The 27,875-nt window shown below is 42.1% G+C and overlaps 1 protein-coding gene across 1 annotated transcript in view; it reads left to right on the top strand.

The window, feature by feature from the left end:
- Positions 1-27,875, top strand: part of LOC122556798 (dedicator of cytokinesis protein 2-like) — a 754,195-nt gene that overhangs the window by 339,643 nt on the left and 386,677 nt on the right. The window contains exon 27 of the mRNA XM_043703987.2: positions 908-1,003. Coding sequence (XP_043559922.1) covers positions 908-1,003 — 96 coding nt within the window. The remainder of the gene's footprint in view (positions 1-907; positions 1,004-27,875) is intronic.

Raw genomic sequence — 27,875 nt, forward strand, 5'->3', positions numbered from 1 at the left:
CACCAGGATGTTGCTGGGTACAGAAAGTTTGAATTCAGCTGGAGAGGCTGGGACCTTTTTCACTGGAGTGTAGGAGGTTCAGAGGTGACCTTATAGAAGTTTACAAAATCATGAGGGGTATGAGAGGAACCTCGATTATCCAAGGGACATGGGCGGGGAATGTTTCGCTCGGTTAATTGAATTCCGGAGAATTGAATGCCAGATAACGTAGTTTAGCCAAGCATTGGGACCTTGTGATCTTGCCAGATAATCCGATATTCGGATAATCGAATGCCAGATAATAGACGTGCCTTTGTAGATAGAGTAAATGCTAGTTGTCTTTTACCTAGGGTGGAGGATTTCAAGAGTAGGGGGCACATTTTACAGTGCAAGGAGAAAGATTTTAAAAAGACTTCAGGGCAAATTTCTAATGTGTGCGGAATGAAGTTTCTGAGGAAGTAGTGGATGTGGGCATAGTTATAATATTTAAAAGGCAAGTACGTGAATAGGAAAGGTTTGGAGGGATATTGGCCAAGCGCAGGGAGGTGGAACTAGTTTAGTTTTGGATTATGTTCAGCATGGCCTTGTTGGACTGAAGGGTCTGTTTCCGTGTTGTATGACTCAATGGTTATAATACTATCTCTGAACCAAAACCAAGTATATGGAGTTAGGACTCCATGGGAAATTGAAAAGATGGCCTATTGCACATTGTGCAGAGAAGGAGGGGCAGGCAGAAAGGAACCCTTGTTGTAGTTAGGGACTTTTAAGCTCTTATTCTGAAATGCTCTGAATAATTATATTTATGGTTTTAGGTAAAAGTTTAAGACTGTGTTACCTGATGCATGGATTCCCCCAACTTCATCCAAAATGGCTGACCTGCACTTAACAAAAATTGTCTGCCTCAAAATTGTACTTTTCTTTTCTCTAGGGTTCAACTCACAACCATCTCCAATGGATCATAACAAAGTTGCTGCGAACAGTGAATCGGACGGTTATTTACTTGGGAAAAGACCATGGCCTGGTTGTAAGTAATTGATTGGACGGAAGGACAGGAGAAATAAAATCTCTTCTGTGATCCCGGCTTAACTTGTGCAAATCCCTTTTGTGAACTCTGCTTGTGTCATATGTTTAAAGGGTTTCAGAATCGCCAGCAAAGCATGGGGTGTGTACTGTAGGTGGGACGGTGGCTCAGTGGTTATCACTGCTGCCTCACAGTGCCAGGGACCCACATTTTACAACAGCCTCGGGCAACTGCGTGGAGTTTGCGCATTCTCTGTGTGGGTTTCTGCTGGGCGCTCTGGTTTCCTCTCAAACGTCCAAAGATGTGAAGGTTAGGTGGATTGGCCATGCTACATTGCTGAGGATGTGAAGGTGAGGTGGGGTTAGTCATGGTTAAAAACCCCGTGTGGGGATGGGCGAGTTACGCTTTGGAGGGTGGGTGCAGATTTGATGGACTGAATGGCTTCTTTCTGCACTGTCGAGGTTCTGTGATTCAAACTGCAAAGATAACTCTCCTTTTTCACTGTTCCTAGTGTGCAATAGCCCCAGGCATACGGGGAGTGTACATTTCTCACAGCTTGCTGCAGGCTATCCCCAGCAGTTGATAATGGAACTGCTCAAGTTCCATCATTGAAGTTAAAGAGCCATTTAACTGATTAGCCCGCAAGCATAGGTACAACGCGACACTCTGAGAATCTCCCTTGATACTTTTGGGTTCTAATCCTCTCCGGCTGGATAAAGTTAAAAATCACACAACACCAGGTTGTGGAACAACAGGTTTATTTGGAAGCACCTGATTTACAGAAACAAAGTATGGTCTGGGCTCACCCTCTCAACCTATCACCAAATAAACAAAATAGTAGCATTCCAGTTCCCGTTTCCATAGAAGCAGCAGGCATAAAAATGTTCCCTCATGTTTTCTCTCGCGAAAGCCTTGCTCTGGAGGTGGGTGCTACATCTGCTCTGGTTTATCTGCTCCTGTTTCCTGGGACAGCTGGGAGTTTGTAAAATCAAAACAACGTTTCTCACAGCATGCATGGACTTTGACAGGGCGAAACAGGAACTTGCTGCTGGGCGATGGGTGACTCACCAGCATTTTAGCTTTCGTGTGCTGTATGTGTTCCTTTGGAGCCTTGGAGACAGCTTTGCTACTTATATCTGTGTGTCTCCATACACAAGTGTGACCGAGGGTGATTGGTTGTAGCTTCTGGATTAGTGGTGCTGGAAGAGCACAGCAGTTCAGGTAGCATCCGAGGAGCAGGAAAATCGACGTTTCGAGCCAAAGCCCTTCATCAGGAATACAGGCAGAGAGCTTTCCACCCTTCAGGCTCTCTGTCTGTATTCCTGATGAAGGGCTTTTGCCTAAAACGAAGATTTTCCTGCTCCTCGGATGCTGCCTGAACTGCTGAGCTCTTCTAGCACCACAAATCCAGAATCTGGTTTCCAGCATTGTTTTTACCTGATTGGTTGTAGCTCTCTGGGTGCACACATATCTGGAGCATAGCTTTGATCTGGTCATTAAGGTGGAGTTGTGTTTAGTGTTCTGCCCCTTTACGGCTGCTGGTGGCCTCCTGAGGACTCTGCATCAACCCCAGGCTCAATCCACCCACACTCCAGCCTCAAGAGTTGAGGCTAGAGAATGGCCCTGCAGTCCCAAGGACGCTAAACATTATAGACGCTGTAAATCTGAAGTCAAAACAAAATGGAAGTTGCCACACATGCTGAGCTGGTTAGGCAGAGTCTGTGCAAAGAAGCAGAGCGAACATTTCCGACCAGTGATGTTAATAGAGCTGTCTTCGAGCTTGATGTATCTTGGTGTGACTAATTGGGGATGTCCCACTATGTGGCAAAGTGGCTCAGTGGTTAGCACTGCTACCTCACAGCGCCAAGGACATGGGTTTGATTCCAGCCTCGGGCGACTGCCTGTGCGGAGTTTGCACGTTCTCTTGTGTCTGTGTCCGGGTTTCCTCTGGGTGCTCTGGTTTCCTCCCACAATCCAAAGATGTGCAGGTTAGGTGGATTAGTCATGGGAAATGCAGGGATGGTGTGGGTCTGGGTGGGATACTCTTCAGAGGGTTGTTGCTAACCTGATAGGCCGAATGGCCTTTTTCAGCAATGTGATGATTCTGTGAAAAGCTCCAAAGTCTGTGTGATGCAGGCATTTAAATGGCGTTTGTTGTGGATATGGAATGCCCTGAATAAGGGTTACACCCGAAACATTGACTTCTCCACCTCCTGACGCTGCCTGTCTTGCTGTGCTCTTCCAGCCTCCTGCCTGTCTACCTTGGATTCCAGCATCTGCAGTTTTTTTTTGTCTCTAATATGTAATGTGTGGCTAAATGGACATGAAGTTTGGGAGATTGTGGAGTTGATAGAGGGTCTGTATCCGAGACAGAAGTTGTTTCAATGCAGCTGACAGTCGGCTAGAGCCTTTCTGTTTGCTCAGAAGAGGAACTCTTGCTTTTTCTGGGCTGATTAAAACAAAAGAAAGAAATGTGATAGCCTAACCTTTTTTTGTCATTGGCCAAATGGCCTTTAGCAGTCCTTTTAAGGACGGCTGGTTACCCTGCTCAGTGTGCTTGCTGCATCTGCCAAACGCACAATCTTACCCATTTATTCTTGAGTTTTATAACCTACAGGTTGAAGGATGCCTGATGCCTCAGTCAGGTCGCCTGGGTGAACTACGTAAGTATGATGCTGGGATGAGGTGGAGGGAGGGGCGATTTGGAAACTAGTGAAGTCGATGTTGATGCTGTGAGGTTGAAGGGTCCTGAGGTGAAAGATGAGGCATTCTTCCTACAGTTGGCACCTCATCTTCCACCTCAGAGCCCTACAATCACATGGCATCAACGTCGACTTCACTAGTTTCCAAATCTCCCCTCCTCCCACCTCATCCCAGACCCAACTTTCTAACTTGGAACCACCCTTTTGATCTGTCTTCCTGTCCATCTTCCTTCCGATCTATCCACTCTACCCTCCCCTCGGACCTATCAACATCATCCCGCAGCTGCAGCCACCTATTGCCTTTCCACATATATTCCACCCCAGCCCCACACCCACCTCCCTATTTATCTCTCAGGTCTCTTCCAATATTCCTGATGAAGGGCTTATGCCTGAAACATCGACTCTCCTGCTCCTCGGATGCTGCCTGACATGCTGTGCTTTTCCAGCACCACACTTTATCGACTCTGACTCTCCAGCATCTGCACGCCAATCTTCCTCCTACATTAGTATGATGTCTGGCACTGTCTGTGCCCATTAAGACAGATCTGGCATGAGAAACAAAGGAATTGATTCTGATTTTACGCTGGAAAGGCAGGAAGCCATGAATTAAATTTCTTTCCTGTTATTGCAGTCACCTTCTGTCATTGACAGTCAACTTGTTTTTAATTAGAATTAGGGTTCTGATTGTTCTGTGCCCATTTCATTGAGGTTTCTGCCAGGATTTGCAAATCCTTGTTGTTGACAGGCAGATGTACAGGAGATTTAAAAAACAATCACGTTTCTACACTGCTGCCTGGGATAGAGTGGTGTTGCATTGATAAACCAAAAATGCTCTGAAAAGCTGGACCAGTCTCTTCTTTCTTCTCTAATTGAACTGAAGCCATGTTAACAATTGACTAAAACACCACAGGATTAAGCTTCCCATCAGCGTGGTCCTTTGTTGAACCATAAGGATGGAAGTTGTTGAGACATATCAAAATTAATTGACTTTCTGAGGTTGGTGTTGAAGCTATGGTACTTGTGCAGGAGGGAGACTAACTCGTATCTCTGCTGTATAAATGTGCATATAAATACCTTCAGCAAAAAGTATTGGTTTCCTCCTTCGCAAACGTATGTACACAGCCTGCAAGAGTGTGAACTTGGATGTGTGAATAGACACAATAACGCTGATGCTATATGCATTATTCACATTGGAGGTTGTTGGATCAAAATATAGAAACTCTTGCCCTAACAGCGGCATTGGCGTTCCTTGACTACGCGATACTGCAGAAGTTCAAGATTAAGGCATATTCTTACCTTCTCCAGGGCAAATATCAGCAACTCCCACACATTAAGAATATATCCTACGTATTGATGTAAGAGAACAACTTGATGGAAAATGATCTGCAAATGTGCTTTATCCTCCATGTTTTTTAAATGCATGACACAGGATGTAATAAGTCACATTATTGGGTGTAAACCTCCTTTTAGTTTTACCAGTAGTGTTTTATGACAGACCTGTCTGTTGACTGGACTAATCTCTTCAGCCATCAACAAGATGAACAAAAAAGAGTCTCTGTCTGAAATGGATTGTTTTGCAGAGTGTTCGTTTTCTTTCATAGAAGGAAGGGTGCCAATGACAATCATCTTCTCTTTCAAACAAGAAGAGAAAAGATTTCCAGTTTATTGATTCCTGGTGATAGTATCCCTTTACACTGCATACATAATGTACAACAGAATGAAAGGTACACATTTGGTTTTAGAGGAGGAATATTTTTCACCTTCACGTGTACTTTGATCTCGTAGCCCACTTGAGTGAAACAAGCATCGGCATAATTTTATTTTCACAGTATTTTACTTATATTAATTCCAAGCTCCTCAGTTGGCTTGATCTGGGGACTTGCCAAAAGTAGTTGAAAGGTTATTAACCTAAAATTTTATTTTCACAGTATTTTAGTTATATTAATTCCTAGCTCTCCTCAATTGACTTGGCCAAGAGTAGTTGAAAGGTCATTAACCTAAAACCGTTCTCATGAAAAGGCATCACCCTGGGATCTCACACTGTTTCTCTCTTCACCGATGCTGCCTGGATCTGCTGAGCATTGATATTTCTAATGTAGAATGTTATGGTGCAAAATGAGGCCATTCAGCCTGTCTACATTAGCTTGCTAATGCACATTATAACTAAGTGGAATTCTTCCACTTTTCCCCATAATCCCTTGCTCATTGTTTCTATTCAAATAATTATTCAATGTCCTCTTGATGAGTCAATTGACTCTGACTTCAATAGACTCCCAGGCAGTGAATTCTGGAACTAAAGCACTCATTGTGCGGAAGAAAGGATTTTGCTCATGTTACATTTGCTGTGTTTAACTCTGTGCCCATTCAATCTGTGCCCTTTTGTGAGCAGGAACAGTCTCCCCCTATCCACTCTGTCTACCCCCCCCCCCCCCCCCCCCCCCACCCATCCCCCTTGTGATTTTGTAAACATCCTCTTGGCCTTCTATTTCCAACAAGAACAACTTTTCCAATCTCGCCTCAAATCTGGATACCGGGCTCTGAAAAGTGACTTCATCTCTCAGCCTTGGATTCATTCTTATAAATTGCTCTGAACCTTTGCCAATGCATTCTCAATCTTCTAATTGTGTGATGTCCAGAGCCAAACACAATGCTTCAGCTGAGTGACTTCAACAAGTTCAGCATCATCTCCTTGCTCTTGTATTCTATGTGTACATTTGTAACGTCCAAGATACTGTTTTATCGATCTATTCCACCTACAGTGATCAGTTGTACCCAGGTCGTCCTGCTCTTGCTCCCTATAAATATTGTACCCTGTATTATATATTGTTTGTCCATTTTCTTCCTGCCAAATGAATTCTCCTCACAATTTTCTGCACTGAACTTCATCTGCCATTTCTCTGCTGTCCACCTACTTGTCAATGTCCTTTTGGAGTAATATACAGACCTCAACAGACTAAGCAAGGGTCCAAGTACCAAACCCTGGGGAACTCCACTGCAAACCTTAATGCAGTGGAAGAATGTGGTGCTGTATTGAATATGGCACAGTATTAAATTGGCTCTGTTTGAATATGGCGCTGTACTGAATATGGCCCAGTATTGAATGTGGCGCTGTATTGAATACGGCACTGTATCGAAAGTGGCACAGTATTGAATATGGCGATGTATTGAATGTGGCACAGTATTGAATGTGGCACTGTATTGAATATGGTGCTGTACTGAACTCAGAAGGGAAAGGGGGAGAGGAGGAGAGCGCTAGTTATAGGAGACTCTTTAGTTAGAGGGACGGACAGGCGGTTCTGTGGACATGGGCGAGACTCTCGGATGGTTTGTTGCCTCCCGGGTGCCAGGGTCCGAGACGTCTCGGACCGTGTCTTCAGAATCCCTAAGGGGGAGGGTGTGCAGCCAGAAGTCGTGGTGCACATTGGCACCAATGACATAGATAGGAAGAGGGGTGGGGAGGTCATTCAGGAGCTCAGGGAGTTAGGCTGGAAGCTAAAAGCTAGGGCGGACAGAGTCGCCATCTCTGGGTTGTTGCCGGTGCCACGTGACAGTGAGGCAAGGAATAGGGAGAGAGTGCAGTTGAACACGTGGCTGCAAGGATAGTGTAGGAGGGAGGGCTTCAGGTATTTGGACAATTGGACTGCATTCTGGGGAAGGTGGGACCTGTACAAGCAGGACGGGTTGCACCTGAACCAGAAGGGCACCAATATCCTGGGGTGTAGGTTTACTAGCTATCTTTGGGGGGGTTTAAACAAATTTGGCAGGGGGATAGGATCTGGACTTGTAGTGCAGAAAGTAGGCTAGCTGTTTGTCAGGATGTCCAAGAATGTAGGGAGGCTGTGGAGAAGGTAGCACTGACAGGGAGTACTTGCGGACACAGAGATGGGCTCAAATGTGTATATTTCAATGCAAGGAGTATCAGAAATAAGGTGGGTGAACTTAAGGCGTGGATCGGTACCTGGAACTACGATGTTGTGGCCATCACGGAAACGTGGATAGAAGAGGGATAGGAATGGTTGTTGGAGGTTCCTGGTTACAGATGTTTCAGTAAGATTAGGGAGGGAGGTAAAAAAGGAGGGGGGGGGTGGCGTTGCTAATTAGAAATGGTATAACAGCTGCAGAAAGGCAGTTCGAGGGGGATCTGCCTTTAGAGGTAGTATGGGCTGAAGTCAGAAATAGGAAAGGTGCAGTCACCTTGTTGGGTGTTTACTATAGGCCCCCAATAGCAGCAGAGATGTGGAGAAACAGATTGGGAAACAGATTTTGGAAAGGTGCAGAAGCCACAGGGTAGTAGTCATGGGTGATTTCAACTTCCCAAACATTGATTGGAAGCTCTTTAGATCAAGTAGATTGGATGGGGCGGTGTTTCTAACTCAGTATGTAGATTGCCCGACCAGAGGGGAGGCCATATTGGATTTGGTACTTGGTAACGAACCGGGACAAGTGATGGGTTTGTTAGTGGGTGAACATTTTGGTGATAGTGACCACAATTCTGTGACTTTGACCTTGGTTATGGAGAGAGATAGGTGCGTGCAACAGGGAAGGTTTTACAATTGGGGGAAGGGTAAATACGATGCTGTAAGACAGGATCTGAGGAGCATAAGTTGGGAGCATAGGCTATCAGGGAAGGCGTCAGGGAAGGATGTCGTGGAAATGTGGAACTTTTTCAAGGAACAGATACGACGTGTCCTTGATATGTATGTACCTGTCAGGCAGGAAAGAGATGGTAGTGTGAGGGAACCTTGGTTGACGAGGGAGGTTGAATGTCTTGTAAAGAGGAAGACATTCCTCTTTACATAAGGTTGAGGAAACAAGGTTCAGACAGAGCATTGGAGGGATACAGGATTGCAAGAAGGGAGCTGAAGAAAAGGATTAGGAGAGCTAAGAGAGGGCATGAAAAATCTTTGGCGGATAGGATCAAGGATAACCCCGAGGCATTTTATGCGTATGTGAGAAACATGAGAATGAAGAGAACGAGGGAAGGTCCGATCAAGGACAGTAGTAGGAGACTGTGTATTGAGTTGGAAGAGATAAGTGAGGTCTTGAATGAGTATTTTCTTCAATATTTACAAACGAGAGGAACCGTATTGTTGAAGAGGAGAGTGTGAAATGGACTGGTAAGCTAGAGGAGATACTTGTTAGGAAGGAAGATGTGATGGACATTTTGAATAACTTGAGGATAGACAAGTCCCCCGGGCCTGACGGGATATATCCTAGGATTATGTGGGAAACAAGAGAGGAAATTGCAGAGCCGTTGGCAATGATCTTTTCGTCTTCACTGTCAACAGGGGTGGTACCAGGGGACTGGAGAGTGGCGAATGTTGTGCCCCTGTTCAAAAAAGGGAATAGGGATAACCCTGGGAATTACAGGCCAGTTAGTCTTACTTTGGTGGTAGGCAAAGTAATGGAAAGGGTACTGAGGGATAGGATTTATGAGTATCTGGAAAGACACTGCTTGATTAGGGACAACCAGCACAGATTTGTGAAGGGTAGGTCTTGCCTTACAAGTCTTATTGAAATCTTTGAGGAGGTGACCAAGCATGTGGATGAGGGTAGAGTAGTGGATGTAGTATACATGGATTTTAGTAAGGCATTTGATAAGGTTCCCCATGGTAGGCTTATGCGGAAAGTCAGGAGGCATGGGATAGAGGGAAATTTGGTCAGTTGGATAGAAAACTGGCTAACCGGTCGAAGTCAGAGAGTGGTGGTAGATGGTAAATATTCAGCCTGGAGCCCAGTTACAAGTGGAGTTCCGCAGGGATCAGTTCTGGGTCCTCTGCTGTTTGTAATTTTTTATTAATGACTTGGAAGAGGGAATCGAAGGGTAGGTCAGTAAATTTGCAGATGATACGAAGATTGGTGGAGTTGTGGATAGTGAGGAGGGCTCTTGTCGGCTGCAAAGGGACTTGGATATGATGCAGAGCTGGGCTGAGAAGTGGCAGATGGAGTTCAACCCTGCCAAGTGTGAGGTTGTCCATTTTGGAAGGACAAATAAGAATGCGGAATACAGGTTTAACGGTAGGGTTCTTAGTAAGTTGGAGGAGCAGAGGGATCTTGGGGTCTATGTTCATAGATCTTTGAAAGTTGCCACTCAGGTGGATAGAGCATGTAAGAAGGCCTATGGTGTATTAGCGTTCATTAGCAGAGGGATTGAATTCAAGAGTCGTGAAATGATGTTACAGCTGTACAGGACTTTGGTTAGGCCACATTTGGAGTACTGTGTGCAGTTCTGGTCACCTCACTTCAGGAAAGATGTGGAAGCTTTGGAGAGGGTGCAGAAAAGATTTACCAGGATGTTGCCTGGAATGGAGAATAGGTCGTACGAGGATAGGTTGAGCGTGCTAGGCCTTTTCTCATTGGAACAGCGAAGGATGAGGGGTGACTTGATAGAGGTGTATAAGATGATCAGGGGAATAGATAGAGTAGACAATCAGAAACTTTTTCCCCGGGTACAACAGAGTGTTACAAGGGGACATAAATTTAAGGTGAAGGGTGGAAGGTATAGGGGAGAGGTCAGGGGTGGGTTCTTTACCCAGAGAGTGGTGGGGGCATGGAATGCGCTGTCTGTGGGAGTGGCAGAGTCAGAATCTTTGGCGAACTTTAAGTGGCAATTGGATAGGTATATGGATAAGTGCTTAAGCTTGGACAAATGTTCGGCACAACATCGTGGCGCTGTACTGAATGTGGCACTGTACTGAATGTGGTTCCTGTATTGAATGTGGAGCTGTATTAAATGTGGCGCTCTATTGTATGTGGCGCTGTATTGAATGTGGCACCTGTATTGAACGTGGCGCTGTATTAAACGTGGTATTGTATTGAATGTGGAGCCTGTATTGAATGTGGTGCTGTATTAAATGTGGTGCTGAATTGAGTATGGAGCAGTATTGAATGTGGCGCGTGACTGAATGTGGCGCTGAATTAAATGTGGCACTGTATTGAATATGGCATTGTATTGAATAGGGCACTGTATTGAATATGGTGCTGTATTGAATATGGCGCTGTACTGAATACGGCACTGTACTGAATGTGGCGCTGTATTGAATGTGGCTCTGTATTAAATGTGGCATTGTATTAAATTTGGCACTGTATTGAATGTGGCTCTGCATTGAATGTAGCGCTGTATTGAATGGGGCACTGTATTGAATTTGGCGCTGGATTGAATGTGACGCTGTATTGAATATGGCACTGTATTGAATGAGGCACTGTATTAAATTTGGCACTGTATTGAATGTGGCTCTGCATTGAATGTAGCGCTGTATTGAATGGGGCACTGTATTGAATGTGGCACTGTATTGAATGTGGCTCTGTATTGAATGTGGCGCTGTATTGAATATGCCACTGTATTGAATATGGCACTGTTTTGAATATGGTGCTGTATTGAATGTGGCACTGTATTGAATATGGCACTGTTTTGAATATGGCGCTGTATTGAATATGGCGCTGTATTGAATGTGGTACTGTATTGAATATGGCGCTGTATTGAATGTGGCTCTGTATTGAATGTGGCTCTGTATTGAATGTGGCGCTGTATTGAATATGGCGCTGTATTGAATATGGCGCTGTATTGAATGTGGCACTGTATTGAATGTGGCGCTGTATTGAATATGCCGCTGTATTGAACATAGTACTGTATTGAATGTGGTACTGTATTGAATATGGCGCTCTATTGAATGTGGTGCTGTATTGAATGTGGTGCTGTATTGAATGTGGCGCTGTATTGAATGTGGTGCTGTATTGAATGTGGTGCTGTATTGAATGTGGCGCTGTATTGAATATGCCGCTGTATTGAATGTGGCTCTGTATTGAATGTGGCGCTGTATTGAATATGCCACTGTATTGAATATGCCGCTGTATTGAACGTAGTACTGTATTGAATGTGGTACTGTATTGAATATGGCGCTCTATTGAATGTGGTGCTGTATTGAATGTGGTGCTGTATTGAATGTGGCGCTGTATTGAAGATGCCACTGTATTGAATGTGGCCCTGTATTGAATGTGGAACTGTATTGAATGTGGTACTGTATTAAATGTGGCACTGTACTGAATGCCGCTCTGTATTGAATATGCCGCTGTATTGAATGTGGCGCTATATTTAATGTGACTCTGTATTGAACGGAGCACTGTATTGAATGTGGCTATGTATTGAATGTGGCTCTGTATTGAACGTGGCACTGTATTGAATGTGGCTCTGTATTGAATGTGGCGCTGCATTGAATGAGTCGATGTATTGTATAACGCGCTGTATTAAATATGGCTCTGTATTGAACGTAGCACTGTAATGAACGTAGCACTCTATTGAATGTGGCACAGTATTGAATATGGCGCTGTATTGATCGTGGCTCTGAATTGAACGTAGCACTGTATTGAATGTGGCACTGTATTGAAAAGGTGCTGTATTGAATGTGGCGCTGCATTAAATGGGGCACTGTATTGAATATGGCACTATATTGAATGTGGTGCTGTATAGAATGTGGCTCTTTATTGAATGTGGCGCTATATAGAATGTGGCGTTGTATTAAATGTGGCACTGTATTGAATATGGCGCAGTATTGAATGTGGCGCTGTATTGAAAGTGGCTCTGTATTGAATACAGCACTGTATTGAACGTGGCACTGTATTGAACATAGCACTGTATTGAACGTAGCACTCTATTGAATGTGGCACTGTATTGAATATGGCGCTGTATTGAACGTGGCTCTGTATTGAACGTAGCACTGTATTGAATGTTGCACTGTATTGAATATAGCGCTGTATTGAATGTGGTACTGTATTGAATGTGGTACTGTATTGAATGTGGCGCTGTATTGAATAGTTGCACTGTATTAAATGTGGTGCTGTATTAAATAATTGCACTGTATTAGATATGGCACTGTATTGAATATGGCGCTGTATTGAATATGGCACTATATTGAATGTGGTATTGTATTGAATATGGCACTATATTGAATGTGGCTCTGTATTTAATGTGGCACTGTATTGAATATGGCACTGTATTGAATGTGGCGCTGTATTGAACGTGGTACTGTATTAAATATGGCACTGTATTGAATATGGCGCTGTTTTGAATGTGGTACTGTATTGAACGTGGCGCTGTATTGAATGTGGTACTGTATTCTATATGGCGCTGTATTGAATGTGGTGCTGTATTAAATGTGGCACTGTATTGAATATGGCATTGTTTCGAATGTGGCGCTGTATTAAATGTGGCGCTGTATTGAATATGGCGCTGTATTAAATGTGGCACTATATTGAATGTGTCATTGTATTGAATGTGGCACGATATTGAATACGGCGTTGTATTGAATGTGGTACTGTATTGAATATGGCGCTGTATTGAATATGGCACTGTTTCGAATGTGTCTCTGTTTTGTATCTGGCGCTGTATTGAATGTGGCACTGTATTAAATGTGGCACTGTATTGAATATGGCACTGTTTCGAATGTGGCGCTGTATTAAATGTGGTACTGTATTAAATATTGCACTGTATTGAATGTGGCGCTGTATTGAATATGGCGCTGTATTGAATTTGGCACAATATTGAATGTGGTATTGTATTGAGAATGGCATTGTATTGAATGTGGCGCTGTATTGAATGTGGTACTGTATTGAATATGGCACTGTATTGAATGTGGCGCTGTATTGAATAATGCGCTGTATTGAATATGGCACTGTACTGAATGTGGCGCTGTATTGATTATGGCGCTGTATTGAATGTTGCGCTGTATTGAATGTTGCGCTGTATTGAATGTGGCACTGGATTGAATATGGGACTGTTTTGAATGTGGTGCTGTATTAAATATGGCGCTGTATTATATGTCGCACTGTATTGAATATGGCGCTGTATTGAATGTGACACTGTATTGAATATAGCACTATATTGAATGTGGCGCTGTATTGAATATGGCGATGTATTGAATGTGGTATTGTATTGAATGTGGCACTGTATTGAATATGGTGCTGTATTGAATGTGGCACTGTATTGAATATGCCGCTGTATTGAATGTGGCACTGTATTGAATATGGCGCTGTATTGAATGTGGCGCTGTATTGAATATGCCACTGTATTGAATATGGCACTGTTTTGAATATGGTGCTGTATTGAATGTGGCACTGTATTGAATATGGCACTGTTTTGAATATGGCGCTGTATTGAATATGGCGTTGTATTGAATGTGGCACTGTATTGAATGTGGTGCTGCATTGAATATGGCGCTCTATTGAATGTGGCGCTGTATTGAATGTGGCGCTGTATTGAATATGCCGCTGTAATGAATGTGGCGCTGTATTGAATGTGGTACTGTATTGAATATGCCGCTGTATTGAATATGCCGCTGTATTGAACATAGTACTGTATTGAATGTGGTACTGTATTGAATATGGCGCTGTATTGAATGTGGCGCTGTATTGAATGTGGCGCTGTATTGAATATGCCGCTGTATTGAATGTGGCGCTGTATTGAATATGCCACTGTATTGAATATGCCGCTGTATTGAACATAGTACTGTATTGAATGTGGTACTGTATTGAATATGGCGCTCTATTGAATGTGGTGCTGTATTGAATGTGGTACTGTATTGAATGTGGCGCTGTATTGAAGATGCCACTGTATTGAATGTGGCCCTGTATTGAATGTGGAACTGTATTGAATGTGGTACTGTATTAAATGTGGCACTGTACTGAATGCCGCTCTGTATTGAATATGCCGCTGTATTGAATGTGGCGCTATATTTAATGTGACTCTGTATTGAACGGAGCACTGTATTGAATGTGGCACTGTATTGAATGTGGCTATGTATTGAATGTGGCTCTGTATTGAACGTGGCACTGTATTGAATGTGGCTCTGTATTGAATGTGGCGCTGCATTGAATGAGCCGATGTATTGTATAAGGCGCTGTATTAAATATGGCTCAGTATTGAACGTAGCACTGTAATGAACGTAGCACTCTATTGAATGTGGCACAGTATTGAATATGGCGCTGTATTGAACGTGGCTCTGAATTGAACGTAGCACTGTATTGAATGTGGCACTGTATTGAAAAGGTGCTGTATTGAATGTGGCGCTGCATTAAATGGGGCACTGTATTGAATATGGCACTATTTTGAATGTGGTGCTGTATAGAATATGGCTCTGTATTGAACGTAGCACTGTAATGAACGTAGCACTGTATTGAATGTGGCACAGTATTGAATATGGCGCTGTATTGAACATAGCACTGTATTGAATGTTGCACTGTATTGAATATAGCGCTGTATTGAATGTGGTACTGTATTGAATGTGGCGCTGTATTGAATGTGGCGCTGTATTGAACGTGGTACTGTATTAAATATGGCACTGTATTGAATATGGCGCTGTATTGAATGTGGTACTGTATTGAATATGGCGCTGTATTGAATGTGGTACTGTATTGAATGTGCTGCTGTATTCTATATGGCGCTGTATTGAATGTGGTGCTGTATTAAATGTGGCACTGTATTGAATATGGCATTGTTTCGAATGTGGCGCTGTATTAAATGTGGCGCTGTATTGAATGTGTCATTGTATTGAATGTGGCACGATATTGAATACGGCATTGTATTGAATGTGGTACTGTATTGAATATGGCACTATGTTGAATGTGACTCTGTATTTAATGTGGCACTGTATTGAAAATGGCACTGTATTGAATGTGGCGCTGCATTGAACGTGGAACTGTATTAAATATGGCACTGTATTGGATGTGGCGTTTTATTGAATATGGCGCTGTATTGAATGTGGTACTGTATTGAATATGGCGCTGTATTGAATATGGCACTGTTTCGAATGTGTCTCTGTTTTGTATCTGGCGCTGTATTGAATGTGGCACTGTATTAAATGTGGCACTGTATTGAATATGGCACTGTTTCGAATGTGGCGCTGTATTAAATGTGGTACTGTATTAAATATTGCACTGTATTAAATGTGGCGCTGTATTGAATTTGGCGCTGTATCGAATCTGGCACAATATTGAATGTGGTATTGTATTGAATATGGCACTGTATTGTATGTGGCGCTGTATTGAATGTGGTACTGTATTGAATATGGCAGTGTATTGAATGTGGCGCTGTATTGAATAATGCGCTGTATTGAATATGGCACTGTACTGAATGTGGCGCTGTATTGATTATGGCGCTGTATTGAATGTTGCGCTGTATTGAATGTTGCGCTGTATTGAATGTGGCACTGGATTGAATATGGGACTGTTTTGAATGTGGTGCTGTATTAAATATGGCGCTGTATTATATGTCGCACTGTATTGAATATGGCGCTGTATTGAATGTGGTACTGTATTGAATGTGGCACTGTATTGAAAGTAGCACTGTATTGAATGTGGCGCTGTATTAAATGTGGTACTGTATTGAATATGGCGCTGTTTTGAATGTGGTACTGTATTGAACGTGGCGCTGTATTGAATGTGGTACTGTATTGAATGTGCTGCTGTATTCTATATGGCGCTGTATTGAATGTGGTGCTGTACTAAATGTGGCACTGTATTGAAAATGGCACTGTTTCGAATGTGGCGCTGTATTAAATGTGGTACTGTATTAAATATGGCACTTTATTGAATTTGGCGTTTTATTGAATATGGCGCTGTATTGAATGTGGTACTGTATTGAATGTGCCGCTGTATTGTATAAGGTGCTGTATTGAATATGGCACTGTATTGAATGTGTCTCTGTATTGTATCTGGCACTGTATTGAATGTGGCACTGTATTAAATGTGGCACTGTATTGAATATGGCACTGTATTGAATGTGTCTCTGTATTGTATCTGGCACTGTATTGAATATGGCACTGTATTAAATGTGGCACTGTATTGAATATGGCACTCTTTCGAATGTGGCGCTGTATTAAATGTGGTACTGTATTGAATGTGGCGCTGTATTGAATATGCCTCTGTATCGAATCTGGCACAATATTGAATGTGGTATTGTATTCAATGTGGCACTATATTGAATGTGGCACTGTATTGAGAATGGCACTGTATTGAATGTGGTGCTGTGTTGAATGTGGTACTGTATTGAATGTGGCACTGTATTGAATGTGGCGCTGTATTGAATAATGCGCTGTATTGAATATGGCGCTGTATTGAATGTTGCGCTGTATTGAATGTGGTACTGGATTGAATATAGCACTCTATTAAATGTGGCACTGTATTGAATATGGGACTGTTTTGAATGTGGCGCTGTATTGAATATGGCGCTGTATTGAATGTGACACTGTATTGAATATGGCGCTGTATTGAATGTGGTACTGTATTGAATGTGGTACTGTATTGAATGTGGCACTGTATTGAATATGGCGCTGTATTGAACGTGGCTCTGTATTGAACGTAGGAGAAAGTGAGGTCTGCAGATGCTGGAGATCAGAGCTGGAAATGTATTGCTGGAAAAGCGCAGCAGGTCAGGCAGCATCCAGGGAACAGGAGAATCGACGTTTTGGGCATAAGCCCTTCTTCATTGGCGCTTCATTGACCCTCCAACCACAAGGGATGAACTCGGATTTCACCAGTTTCCTCATTTCCCCTCCCCCCACCCTGTCTCAGTCAAATCCATCAAATTCAGCACCGCCTTCCTAACCTGCAATCTTCTTCCCGACCTCTCCGCCCCCACCCCAGTCTGACCTATCACCCTCACCTTGACCTCTTTCCACCTATCACATTTCCGACGCCCCTCCCCCAAGTCCCTCCTCCCTACCTTTTATCTTAGCCTGCTGGACAAACTTTCCTCATTCCTGAAGAAGGGCTTATGCCCGAAACGTCGATTCTCCTGTGCCCTGGATGCTGCCTGACCTGCTGCGCTTTTCCAGCAATGCATTTCCAGCTCTGTATTGAACGTAGCACTGTATTGAATGTAGCACTGTATTGAATATGGCGCTGTATTGAATGTGGTACTGTATTGAATGTGGCGCTGTATTGAATGTGGTGCTGTATTGAATGTGGTGCTGTATTGAATGTGGCGCTGCATTAAATGGGGCACTGTATTGAATATGGCGCTGTATTGAATGTGGTGCTGTATTGAATGTGGCGCTGCATTAAATGGGGCACTGTATTGAATATGGCGCTGTATTGAATGTGGTGCTGTATTGAATGTGGTGCTGTATTGAATGTGGCGCTGCATTAAATGGGGCACTGTATTGAATATGGCGCTGTATTGAATGTGGTACTGTATTGAATGTGGTGCTGTATTGAATGTGGTGCTGCATTAAATGGGGCACTGTATTGAATATGGCGCTGTATTGAATGTGGCGCTGTATTGAATGTGGCACTGTATTGAATATGGTGCTGTTTTGAATGTGGTACTGTATTGAACATGGCGCTGTTTTGAATGTGGCGCAGTATTGAATGTGCCGCTGTATTGTATATGACGCTGTATTGAATGTGGTGCTGTATTAAATGTGGCACTGTATTGAATATGGCCCTGTTTCGAAAGTGGTGCTGTATTAAATGTAGTACTGTATTAAATATGGCACTGTATTGAATGTGGTGCTGTATTGAATATGGTGCTGTATTGAATATGGCACTATATTGAATGTGGTATTGTATTGAATGTGGCTCTGTATTTAATGTGGCACTGTATTGAATATGGCACTGTATTGAGCGTGGTACTGTATTAAAAATGGCACTGTATTGAATATGGCGCTGTTTTGTATGTGGTACTGTATTGAACGTGGCGCAGTATTGAACGTGGCGCAGTATTGAATGTGCTGCTGTATTGAATGTGGTGCTGTATTAAATGTGGCACTGTATTGAATATGGCACTGTATTAAATGTGGCACTGTATTGAATATGGCACTGTTTCGAATGTGGCGCTGTATTAAATGTGGTACTGTATTAAATATTGCACTGTATTGAATGTGGCGCTGTATTGAATATGGCGCTGTATTAAATGTGGCACTATATTGAATGTGTCATTGTATTGAATGTGGCACTGTATTGAATACGGCGTTGTATTGAATGTGGTACTGTATTGAATATGGCACTATGTTGAATGTGACTCTGTATTTAATGTGGCACTGTATTGCATATGGCACTGTATTGAATGTGGCGCTGTATTGAACGTGGTACTGTATTAAATATGGCACTGTATTGAATGTGGCGTTTTATTGAATATGGCGCTGTATTGAATGTGGTACTGTATTGAACGTGGCGCTGTATTGAATGTGGCGCTGTATTGAATGTGCCGCTGTATTGTATAAGGCACTGTATTGAATATGGCACTGTATTGAATGTGTCTCTGTATTGTACATGGCGCTGTATTGAATGTGGCACTGTATTAAATGTGGCACTGTCTTGAATATGGCACTGTATTAAATGTGGCACTGTATTGAATATGGCACTGTATTGAATGTGTCTCTGTATTGTATATGGCGCTGTATTGAATGTGGCACTGTATTAAACGTGACACTGTATTGAATATGGCACTGTTTCGAATGTGGCGCTGTATTCAGTGTGGTACTGTATTAAATATTGCACTGTATTGAATGTGGTGCTGTATTGAATATGGCGCTGTATCGAATCTGGCACTATATTGAATGTGGTATTGTATTGAATATGGCACTGTATTGAGAATGGCTCTGTATTGAATGTGGCACTGTATTGAATGTGGCGCTGGATTAAATATGGCACTGTATTGAATATGGCACTGTATTGAATTTGGCACTGTATTGATTATAGCGCTGTATTGAATGTGGCGCTGTATTGAATATGGCGCTGTATTGAATGTGGCGCTGTATTGAATGTTGCGCTGTATTGAATGTGGCGCTGGATTGAATATGGCACTCTATTAAATGTGGCACTGTATTGAATATGGGACTGTTTTGAATGTGGTGCTGTATTGAATATGGCGCTGTATTATATGTGGCACTGTATTGAATATGGCGCTGTATTGAACGTGGCTCTGTATTGAATATGGTGCTGTAATGAATGTGACACTGTATTGAATATGGCACTGTATTGAATGTGGCGCTGTATTGAATAGGGCGCTGTATTGAATGTGGCTCTGTATTGAACGTAGCACTGTATTGAATGTGGCGCTGTATTGAATATGGCGCTGTATTGAATGTGGCGCTGTATTGAATGTTGCGCTGTATTGAATGTGGCGCTGGATTGAATATGGCACTCTATTAAATGTGGCACTGTATTGAATATGGGACTGTTTTGAATGTGGTGCTGTATTGAATATGGCGCTGTATTATATGTGGCACTGTATTGAATATGGCGCTGTATTGAACATGGCTCTGTATTGAATATGGTGCTGTAATGAATGTGACACTGTATTGAATATGGCACTGTATTGAATGTGGCGCTGTATTGAATAGGGCGCTGTATTGAATGTGGCTCTGTATTGAACGTAGCACTGTATTGAATGTGGCACTGTATTGAATATGGCGCTGTATTGAACGTGGCTCTGTATTGAACGTAGCATTGTATTGAATGTGGCACTGTATTGAATATGGCGCTGTATTGAACGTGGCTCTGTATTGAACGTAGCATTGTATTGAATGTGGCGCTGTATTGAATGTGGTACTGTATTGATTATGATGCTGTATTGAATGTTGCGCTGTATTGAATGTTGTGCTGTATTGAATATGGCGCTGTATTGAGTATGGCACTATATTAAATGTGGTATTGTATTGAATGTGGCACTGTATTGAAACCGGCATTGTATTGAATGTGGCACTGTATTGAATACGGCACTGTAATGAATGTGGCGCTGTATTGAATATGGCGCTGTATTGAATGTGGCTCTGTATTGAATATGGCACTGTTTCGAATGTGGCACTGTATTAAGTGTGGTACTGTATTAAATATCGCACTGTATTGAATGTGGCGCTCTATTGAATATGGCACTCTATTGAATGTGGTATTGTATTGAATGTGGCACTGTATTGAATGTGGTACTGTATTGAATATGGCGCTGTATTGAATGTTGCACTGTATTGAATGTGGTGCTGTATTGAATGTGACACTGTATTGAATGTGGCACTGTATTGAATGTGACACTGTATTGAATGTGGCACTGTATTGAATGTGGCACTGTATTGAATATGGCACTGTATTGAATGTGGCACTGTATTGAATATGGCACTGTATTGAATGTGACACTGTATTGAATGTGGCACTGTATTGAATATGGCACTGTATTGAATGTGACACTGTATTGAATGTGGCACTGTATTGAATGTGGCACTGTATTGAATATGGCACTGTATTGAATGTGGCGCTGTATTGAAGGTGGTACTGTATTAAATATGGCACTGTATTGAATGTGGAGTTTTATTGAATATGGCGCTGTATTGAATGTGGCGCTGTATTGAATGTGCCGCTGTATTGTATAAGGCGCTGTATTGAATATGGCACTGTATTGAATGTGTCTCTGTATTGTATATGGCGCTGTATTGAATGTGGCACTGTATTAAATGTGGCACTGTATTGAATATGGCACTGTTTGGAATGTGGCGCTGTGTTTAATGTGGTACTGTATTAAATATTGCACTGTATTGAATGTGGCGCTGTATTGAATATGGCGCTGTATTGAATCTGGCACTATATTGAATGCGGTATTGTATTGAATGTGGCACTGTATTGAGAATGGCACTGTATTGAATGTGGCGCTGTATTGAATGTGGTACTGTATTGAATGTGGCGCTGTATTGAATAATGCGCTGTATTGAATATGGCACTGTACTGAATGTGGCGCTGTATTGATTATGGCGCTGTATGAACGTGGCTCTGTATTGAATATGGCGCTGTATTGAATGTGACACTGTATTGAATATGGCACTGTATTGAATGTGGCGCTGTATTGAATAGGGCGCTGTATTGAATGTGGCTCTGTATTGAACGTAGCACTATATTGAATGTGGCACTGTATTGAACGTAGCATTGTATTGAATGTGGCACTGTATTGAATATGGCGCTGTATTGAACGTGGCTCTGTATTGAACGTAGCATTGTATTGAATGTGGCGCTGTATTGAATGTGGTACTGTATTGATTATGATGCTGTATTGAATGTTGCGCTGTATTGAATGTTGTGCTGTATTGAATATGGCGCTGTATTGAGTATGGCACTATATTAAATGTGGTATTGTATTGAATGTGGCACTGTATTGAAACCGGCATTGTATTGAATGTGGCACTGTAATGAATGTGGCGCTGTATTGAATATGGCGCTGTATTGAATGTGGCTCTGTATTGAATATGGCACTGTTTCGAATGTGGCACTGTATTAAGTGTGGTACTGTATTAAATATCGCACTGTATTGAATGTGGCGCTCTATTGAATATGGCACTCAATTGAATGTGGTATTGTATTGAATGTGGCACTGTATTGAATGTGGTAATGTTTTTACTATGGCATTGTATTGAATGTGGCGCTGTATTGAATGTTGCACTGTATTGAATGTGGTAATGTTTTTACTATGGCATTGTATTGAATGTGGCACTATATTGAATGTGGCGCTGTATTGAATATGGCACTGTATTGAATGTGACACTGTATTGAATGTGACACTGTATTGAATGTGGCACTGTATTGAATGTGACACTGTATTGAATGTGGCACTGTATTGAATATGGCACTGTATTGAATGTGACACTGTATTGAATGTGGCACTGTATTGAATATGGCACTGTATTGAATGTGGCGCTGTATTGAAGGTGGTACTGTATTAAATATGGCACTGTATTGAATGTGGCGTTTTATTGAATATGGCGCTGTATTGAATGTGGCGCTGTATTGAATGTGGCGCTGTATTGTATATGGCGCTGTATTGAATATGGCACTGTATTGAATGTGTCTCTGTATTGTATATGGCGCTGTATTGAATGTGGCACTGTATTAAATGTGGCACTGTATTGAATATGGCACTGTTTCGAATGTGGCGCTGTATTTAATGTGGTACTGTATTAAATATTGCACTGTATTGAATGTGGCTCTGTATTGAATATGGCGCTGTATTGAATCTGGCACTATATTGAATGCGGTATTGTATTGAATGTGGCACTGTATTGAGAATGGCACTGTATTGAATGTGGCGCTGTATTGAATGTGGTACTGTATTGAATGTGGCGCTGTATTGAATAATGCGCTGTATTGAATATGGCACTGTACTGAATGTGGCGCTGTATTGATTATGGCGCTGTATTGAACGTGGCTCTGTATTGAATATGGCGCTGTATTGAATGTGACACTGTATTGAATGTGGCGCTGTATTGAATGTGGCGCTGTATTGAATGTGGCGCTGTATTTAATATGGCGCTGTATTGAACATGGCTCTGTATTGAACGTAGCACTGTATTGAATGTGGCACTGTATTGAATATGGCGCTGTATTTAATATGGCACTGTATTGAATGTGACACTGTATTGAATATGGCGCTGTATTGAATGTGGTACTGTATTGAATGTGGTACTGTATTGAATGTGGCACTGTATTGAATATGGCGCTGTATTGAACATGGCTCTGTATTGAACGTAGCATTGTATTGAATGTGGCACTGTATTGAATATGGCGCTGTATTGAATATGGCGCTGTATTGAATGTGACACTGTATTGAATATGGCGCTGTATTGAATGTGGTACTGTATTGAATGTGGTACTGTATTGAATGTGGCACTGTATTGAATATGGCGCTGTATTGAACGTGGCTCTGTATTGAACGTAGGAGAAAGTGAGGTCTGCAGATGCTGGAGATCAGAGCTGGAAATGTATTGCTGGAAAAGCGCAGCAGGTCAGGCAGCATCCAGGGAACAGGAGAATCGACGTTTTGGGCATAAGCCCTTCTTCATTGGCGCTTCATTGACCCTCCAACCACAAGGGATGAACTCGGATTTCACCAGTTTCCTCATTTCCCCTCCCCCCACCCTGTCTCAGTCAAATCCATCAAATTCAGCACCGCCTTCCTAACCTGCAATCTTCTTCCCGACCTCTCCGCCCCCACCCCAGTCTGACCTATCACCCTCACCTTGACCTCTTTCTACCTATCACATTTCCGACGCCCCTCCCCCAAGTCCCTCCTCCCTACCTTTTATCTTAGCCTGCTGGACAAACTTTCCTCATTCCTGAAGAAGGGCTTATGCCCGAAACGTCGATTCTCCTGTGCCCTGGATGCTGCCTGACCTGCTGCGCTTTTCCAGCAATGCATTTCCAGCTCTGTATTGAACGTAGCACTGTATTGAATGTAGCACTGTATTGAATATGGCGCTGTATTGAATGTGGTACTGTATTGAATGTGGTGCTGTATTGAATGTGGCGCTGCATTAAATGGGGCACTGTATTGAATATGGCGCTGTATTGAATGTGGCGCTGTATTGAATGTGGCACTGTATTGAATATGGTGCTGTTTTGAATGTGGTACTGTATTGAACATGGCGCTGTTTTGAATGTGGCGCAGTATTGAATGTGCCGCTGTATTGTATATGACGCTGTATTGAATGTGGTGCTGTATTAAATGTGGCACTGTATTGAATATGGCCCTGTTTCGAAAGTGGTGCTGTATTAAATGTAGTACTGTATTAAATATGGCACTGTATTGAATGTGGTGCTGTATTGAGTATGGTGCTGTATTGAATATGGCACTATATTGAATGTGGTATTGTATTGAATGTGGCACTGTATTGAATGCGGTGTTGTATTGAATGTGGTACTGTATTGAATGTGGTACTGTATTGAATATGGCACTATATTGAATGTGGCTCTGTATTTAATGTGGCACTGTATTGAATATGGCACTGTATTGAATATGGCGCTGTTTTGTATGTGGTACTGTATTGAACGTGGCGCTGTATTGAACGTGGCGCAGTATTGAATGTGCTGCTGTATTGTATATGGCGCTGTATTGAATGTGGTGCTGTATTAAATGTGGCACTGTATTGAATATGGCACTGTTTCGAATGTGGCGCTGTATTAAATGTGGTACTGTATTAAATATGGCACTGTATTGAATGTGGCGCTGTATTGAATATGGCGCTGTATTAAATGTGGCACTGTATTGAATACGGCGTTGTATTGAATGTGGTACTGTATTGAATATGGCACTATGTTGAATGTGACTCTGTATTTAATGTGGCACTGTATTGAATGTGGCGCTGTATTGAACGTGGTACTGTATTAAATATGGCACTGTATTGAATGTGGCGTTTTATTGAATATGGCGCTGTATTGAATGTGGTACTGTATTGAACGTGGCGCTGTATTGAATGTGGCGCTGTATTGAATGTGCCGCTGTATTGTATAAGGCACTGTATTGAATATGGCACTGTATTGAATGTGTCTCTGTATTGTATATGGCGCTGTATTGAATGTGGCACTGTATTAAATGTGGCACTGTCTTGAATATGGCACTGTATTAAATGTGGCACTGTATTGAATATGGCACTGTATTGAATGTGTCTCTGTATTGTATATGGCGCTGTATTGAATGTGGCACTGTATTAAACGTGACACTGTATTGAATATGGCACTGTTTCGAATGTGGCGCTGTATTCAGTGTGGTACTGTATTAAATATTGCACTGTATTGAATGTGGCTCTGTATTGAATATGGCGCTGTATCGAATCTGGCACTATATTGAATGTGGTATTGTATTGAATATGGCACTGTATTGAGAATGGCTCTGTATTGAATGTGGCACTGTATTGAATGTGGCGCTGGATTAAATATGGCACTGTATTGAATATGGCACTGTATTGAATTTGGCACTGTATTGATTATAGCGCTGTATTGAATGTGGCGCTGTATTGAATATGGCGCTGTATTGAATGTGGCGCTGTATTGAATATGGCGCTGTATTGAATGTGGCGCTGTATTGATTATGGCGCTGTATTGAATGTTGCGCTGTATTGAATGTGGCGCTGGATTGAATATGGCACTCTATTAAATGTGGCACTGTATTGAATATGGGACTGTTTTGAATGTGGTGCTGTATTGAATATGGCGCTGTATTATATGTGGCACTGTATTGAATATGGCGCTGTATTGAACATGGCTCTGTATTGAATATGGTGCTGTAATGAATGTGACACTGTATTGAATATGGCACTGTATTGAATGTGGCACTGTATTGAATAGGGCGCTGTATTGAATGTGGCTCTGTATTGAACGTAGCACTGTATTGAATGTGGCACTGTATTGAATATGGCGCTGTATTGAACGTGGCTCTGTATTGAACGTAGCATTGTATTGAATGTGGCACTGTATTGACTATGGCGCTGTATTGAACGTGGCTCTGTATTGAACGTAGCATTGTATTGAATGTGGCGCTGTATTGAATGTGGTACTGTATTGATTATGATGCTGTATTGAATGTTGCGCTGTATTGAATGTTGTGCTGTATTGAATATGGCGCTGTATTGAGTATGGCACTATATTAAATGTGGTATTGTATTGAATGTGGCACTGTATTGAAACCGGCATTGTATTGAATGTGGCACTGTATTGAATACGGCACTGTAATGAATGTGGCGCTGTATTGAATATGGCGCTGTATTGAATGTGGCTCTGTATTGAATATGGCACTGTTTCGAATGTGGCACTGTATTAAGTGTGGTACTGTATTAAATATCGCACTGTATTGAATGTGGCGCTCTATTGAATATGGCACTCTATTGAATGTGGTATTGTATTGAATGTGGCACTGTATTGAATGTGGTACTGTATTGAATATGGCGCTGTATTGAATGTTGCACTGTATTGAATGTGGTAATGTTTTTACTATGGCATTGTATTGAATGTGGCACTATATTGAATGTGACACTGTATTGAATATGGCACTGTATTGAATGTGGCACTGTATTGAATATGGCACTGTATTGAATGTGACACTGTATTGAATGTGGCACTGTATTGAATATGGCACTGTATTGAATGTGACACTGTATTGAATGTGGCACTGTATTGAATGTGGCACTGTATTGAATATGGCACTGTATTGAATGTGGCGCTGTATTGAAGGTGGTACTGTATTAAATATGGCACTGTATTGAATGTGGCGTTTTATTGAATATGGCGCTGTATTGAATGTGGCGCTGTATTGAATGTGCCGCTGTATTGTATAAGGCGCTGTATTGAATGTGGCACTGTATTAAATGTGGCACTGTATTGAATATGGCACTGTTTGGAATGTGGCGCTGTATTTAATGTGGTACTGTATTAAATATTGCACTGTATTGAATGTGGCGTTTTATTGAATATGGCGCTGTATTGAATGTGGCGCTGTATTGAATGTGCCGCTGTATTGTATAAGGCGCTGTATTGAATATGGCACTGTATTGAATGTGTCTCTGTATTGTATATGGCGCTGTATTGAATGTGGCACTGTATTAAATGTGGCACTGTATTGAATATGGCACTGTTTGGAATGTGGCGCTGTATTTAATGTGGTACTGTATTAAATATTGCACTGTATTGAATGTGGCGCTGTATTGAATATGGCGCTGTATTGAATCTGGCACTATATTGAATGCGGTATTGTATTGAATGTGGCACTGTATTGAGAATGGCACTGTATTGAATGTGGCGCTGTATTGAATGTGGTACTGTATTGAATGTGGCGCTGTATTGAATAATGCGCTGTATTGAATATGGCACTGTACTGAATGTGGCGCTGTATTGATTATGGCGCTGTATGAACGTGGCTCTGTATTGAATATGGCGCTGTATTGAATGTGACACTGTATTGAATATGGCACTGTATTGAATGTGGCGCTGTATTGAATAGGGCGCTGTATTGAATGTGGCTCTGTATTGAACGTAGCACTGTATTGAATGTGGCACTGTATTGAACGTAGCATTGTATTGAATGTGGCACTGTATTGAATATGGCGCTGTATTGAACGTGGCTCTGTATTGAACGTAGCATTGTATTGAATGTGGCGCTGTATTGAATGTGGTACTGTATTGATTATGATGCTGTATTGAATGTTGCGCTGTATTGAATGTTGTGCTGTATTGAATATGGCGCTGTATTGAGTATGGCACTATATTAAATGTGGTATTGTATTGAATGTGGCACTGTATTGAAACCGGCATTGTATTGAATGTGGCACTGTATTGAATACGGCACTGTAATGAATGTGGCGCTGTATTGAATATGGCGCTGTATTGAATGTGGCTCTGTATTGAATATGGCACTGTTTCGAATGTGGCACTGT

Source organism: Chiloscyllium plagiosum, unplaced genomic scaffold (assembly GCF_037043375.1).
Source record: "Chiloscyllium plagiosum isolate Xiang-an unplaced genomic scaffold, Cpla_swu_hap1 HiC_scaffold_16, whole genome shotgun sequence".
Lineage (NCBI taxonomy): Eukaryota > Metazoa > Chordata > Chondrichthyes > Orectolobiformes > Hemiscylliidae > Chiloscyllium > Chiloscyllium plagiosum.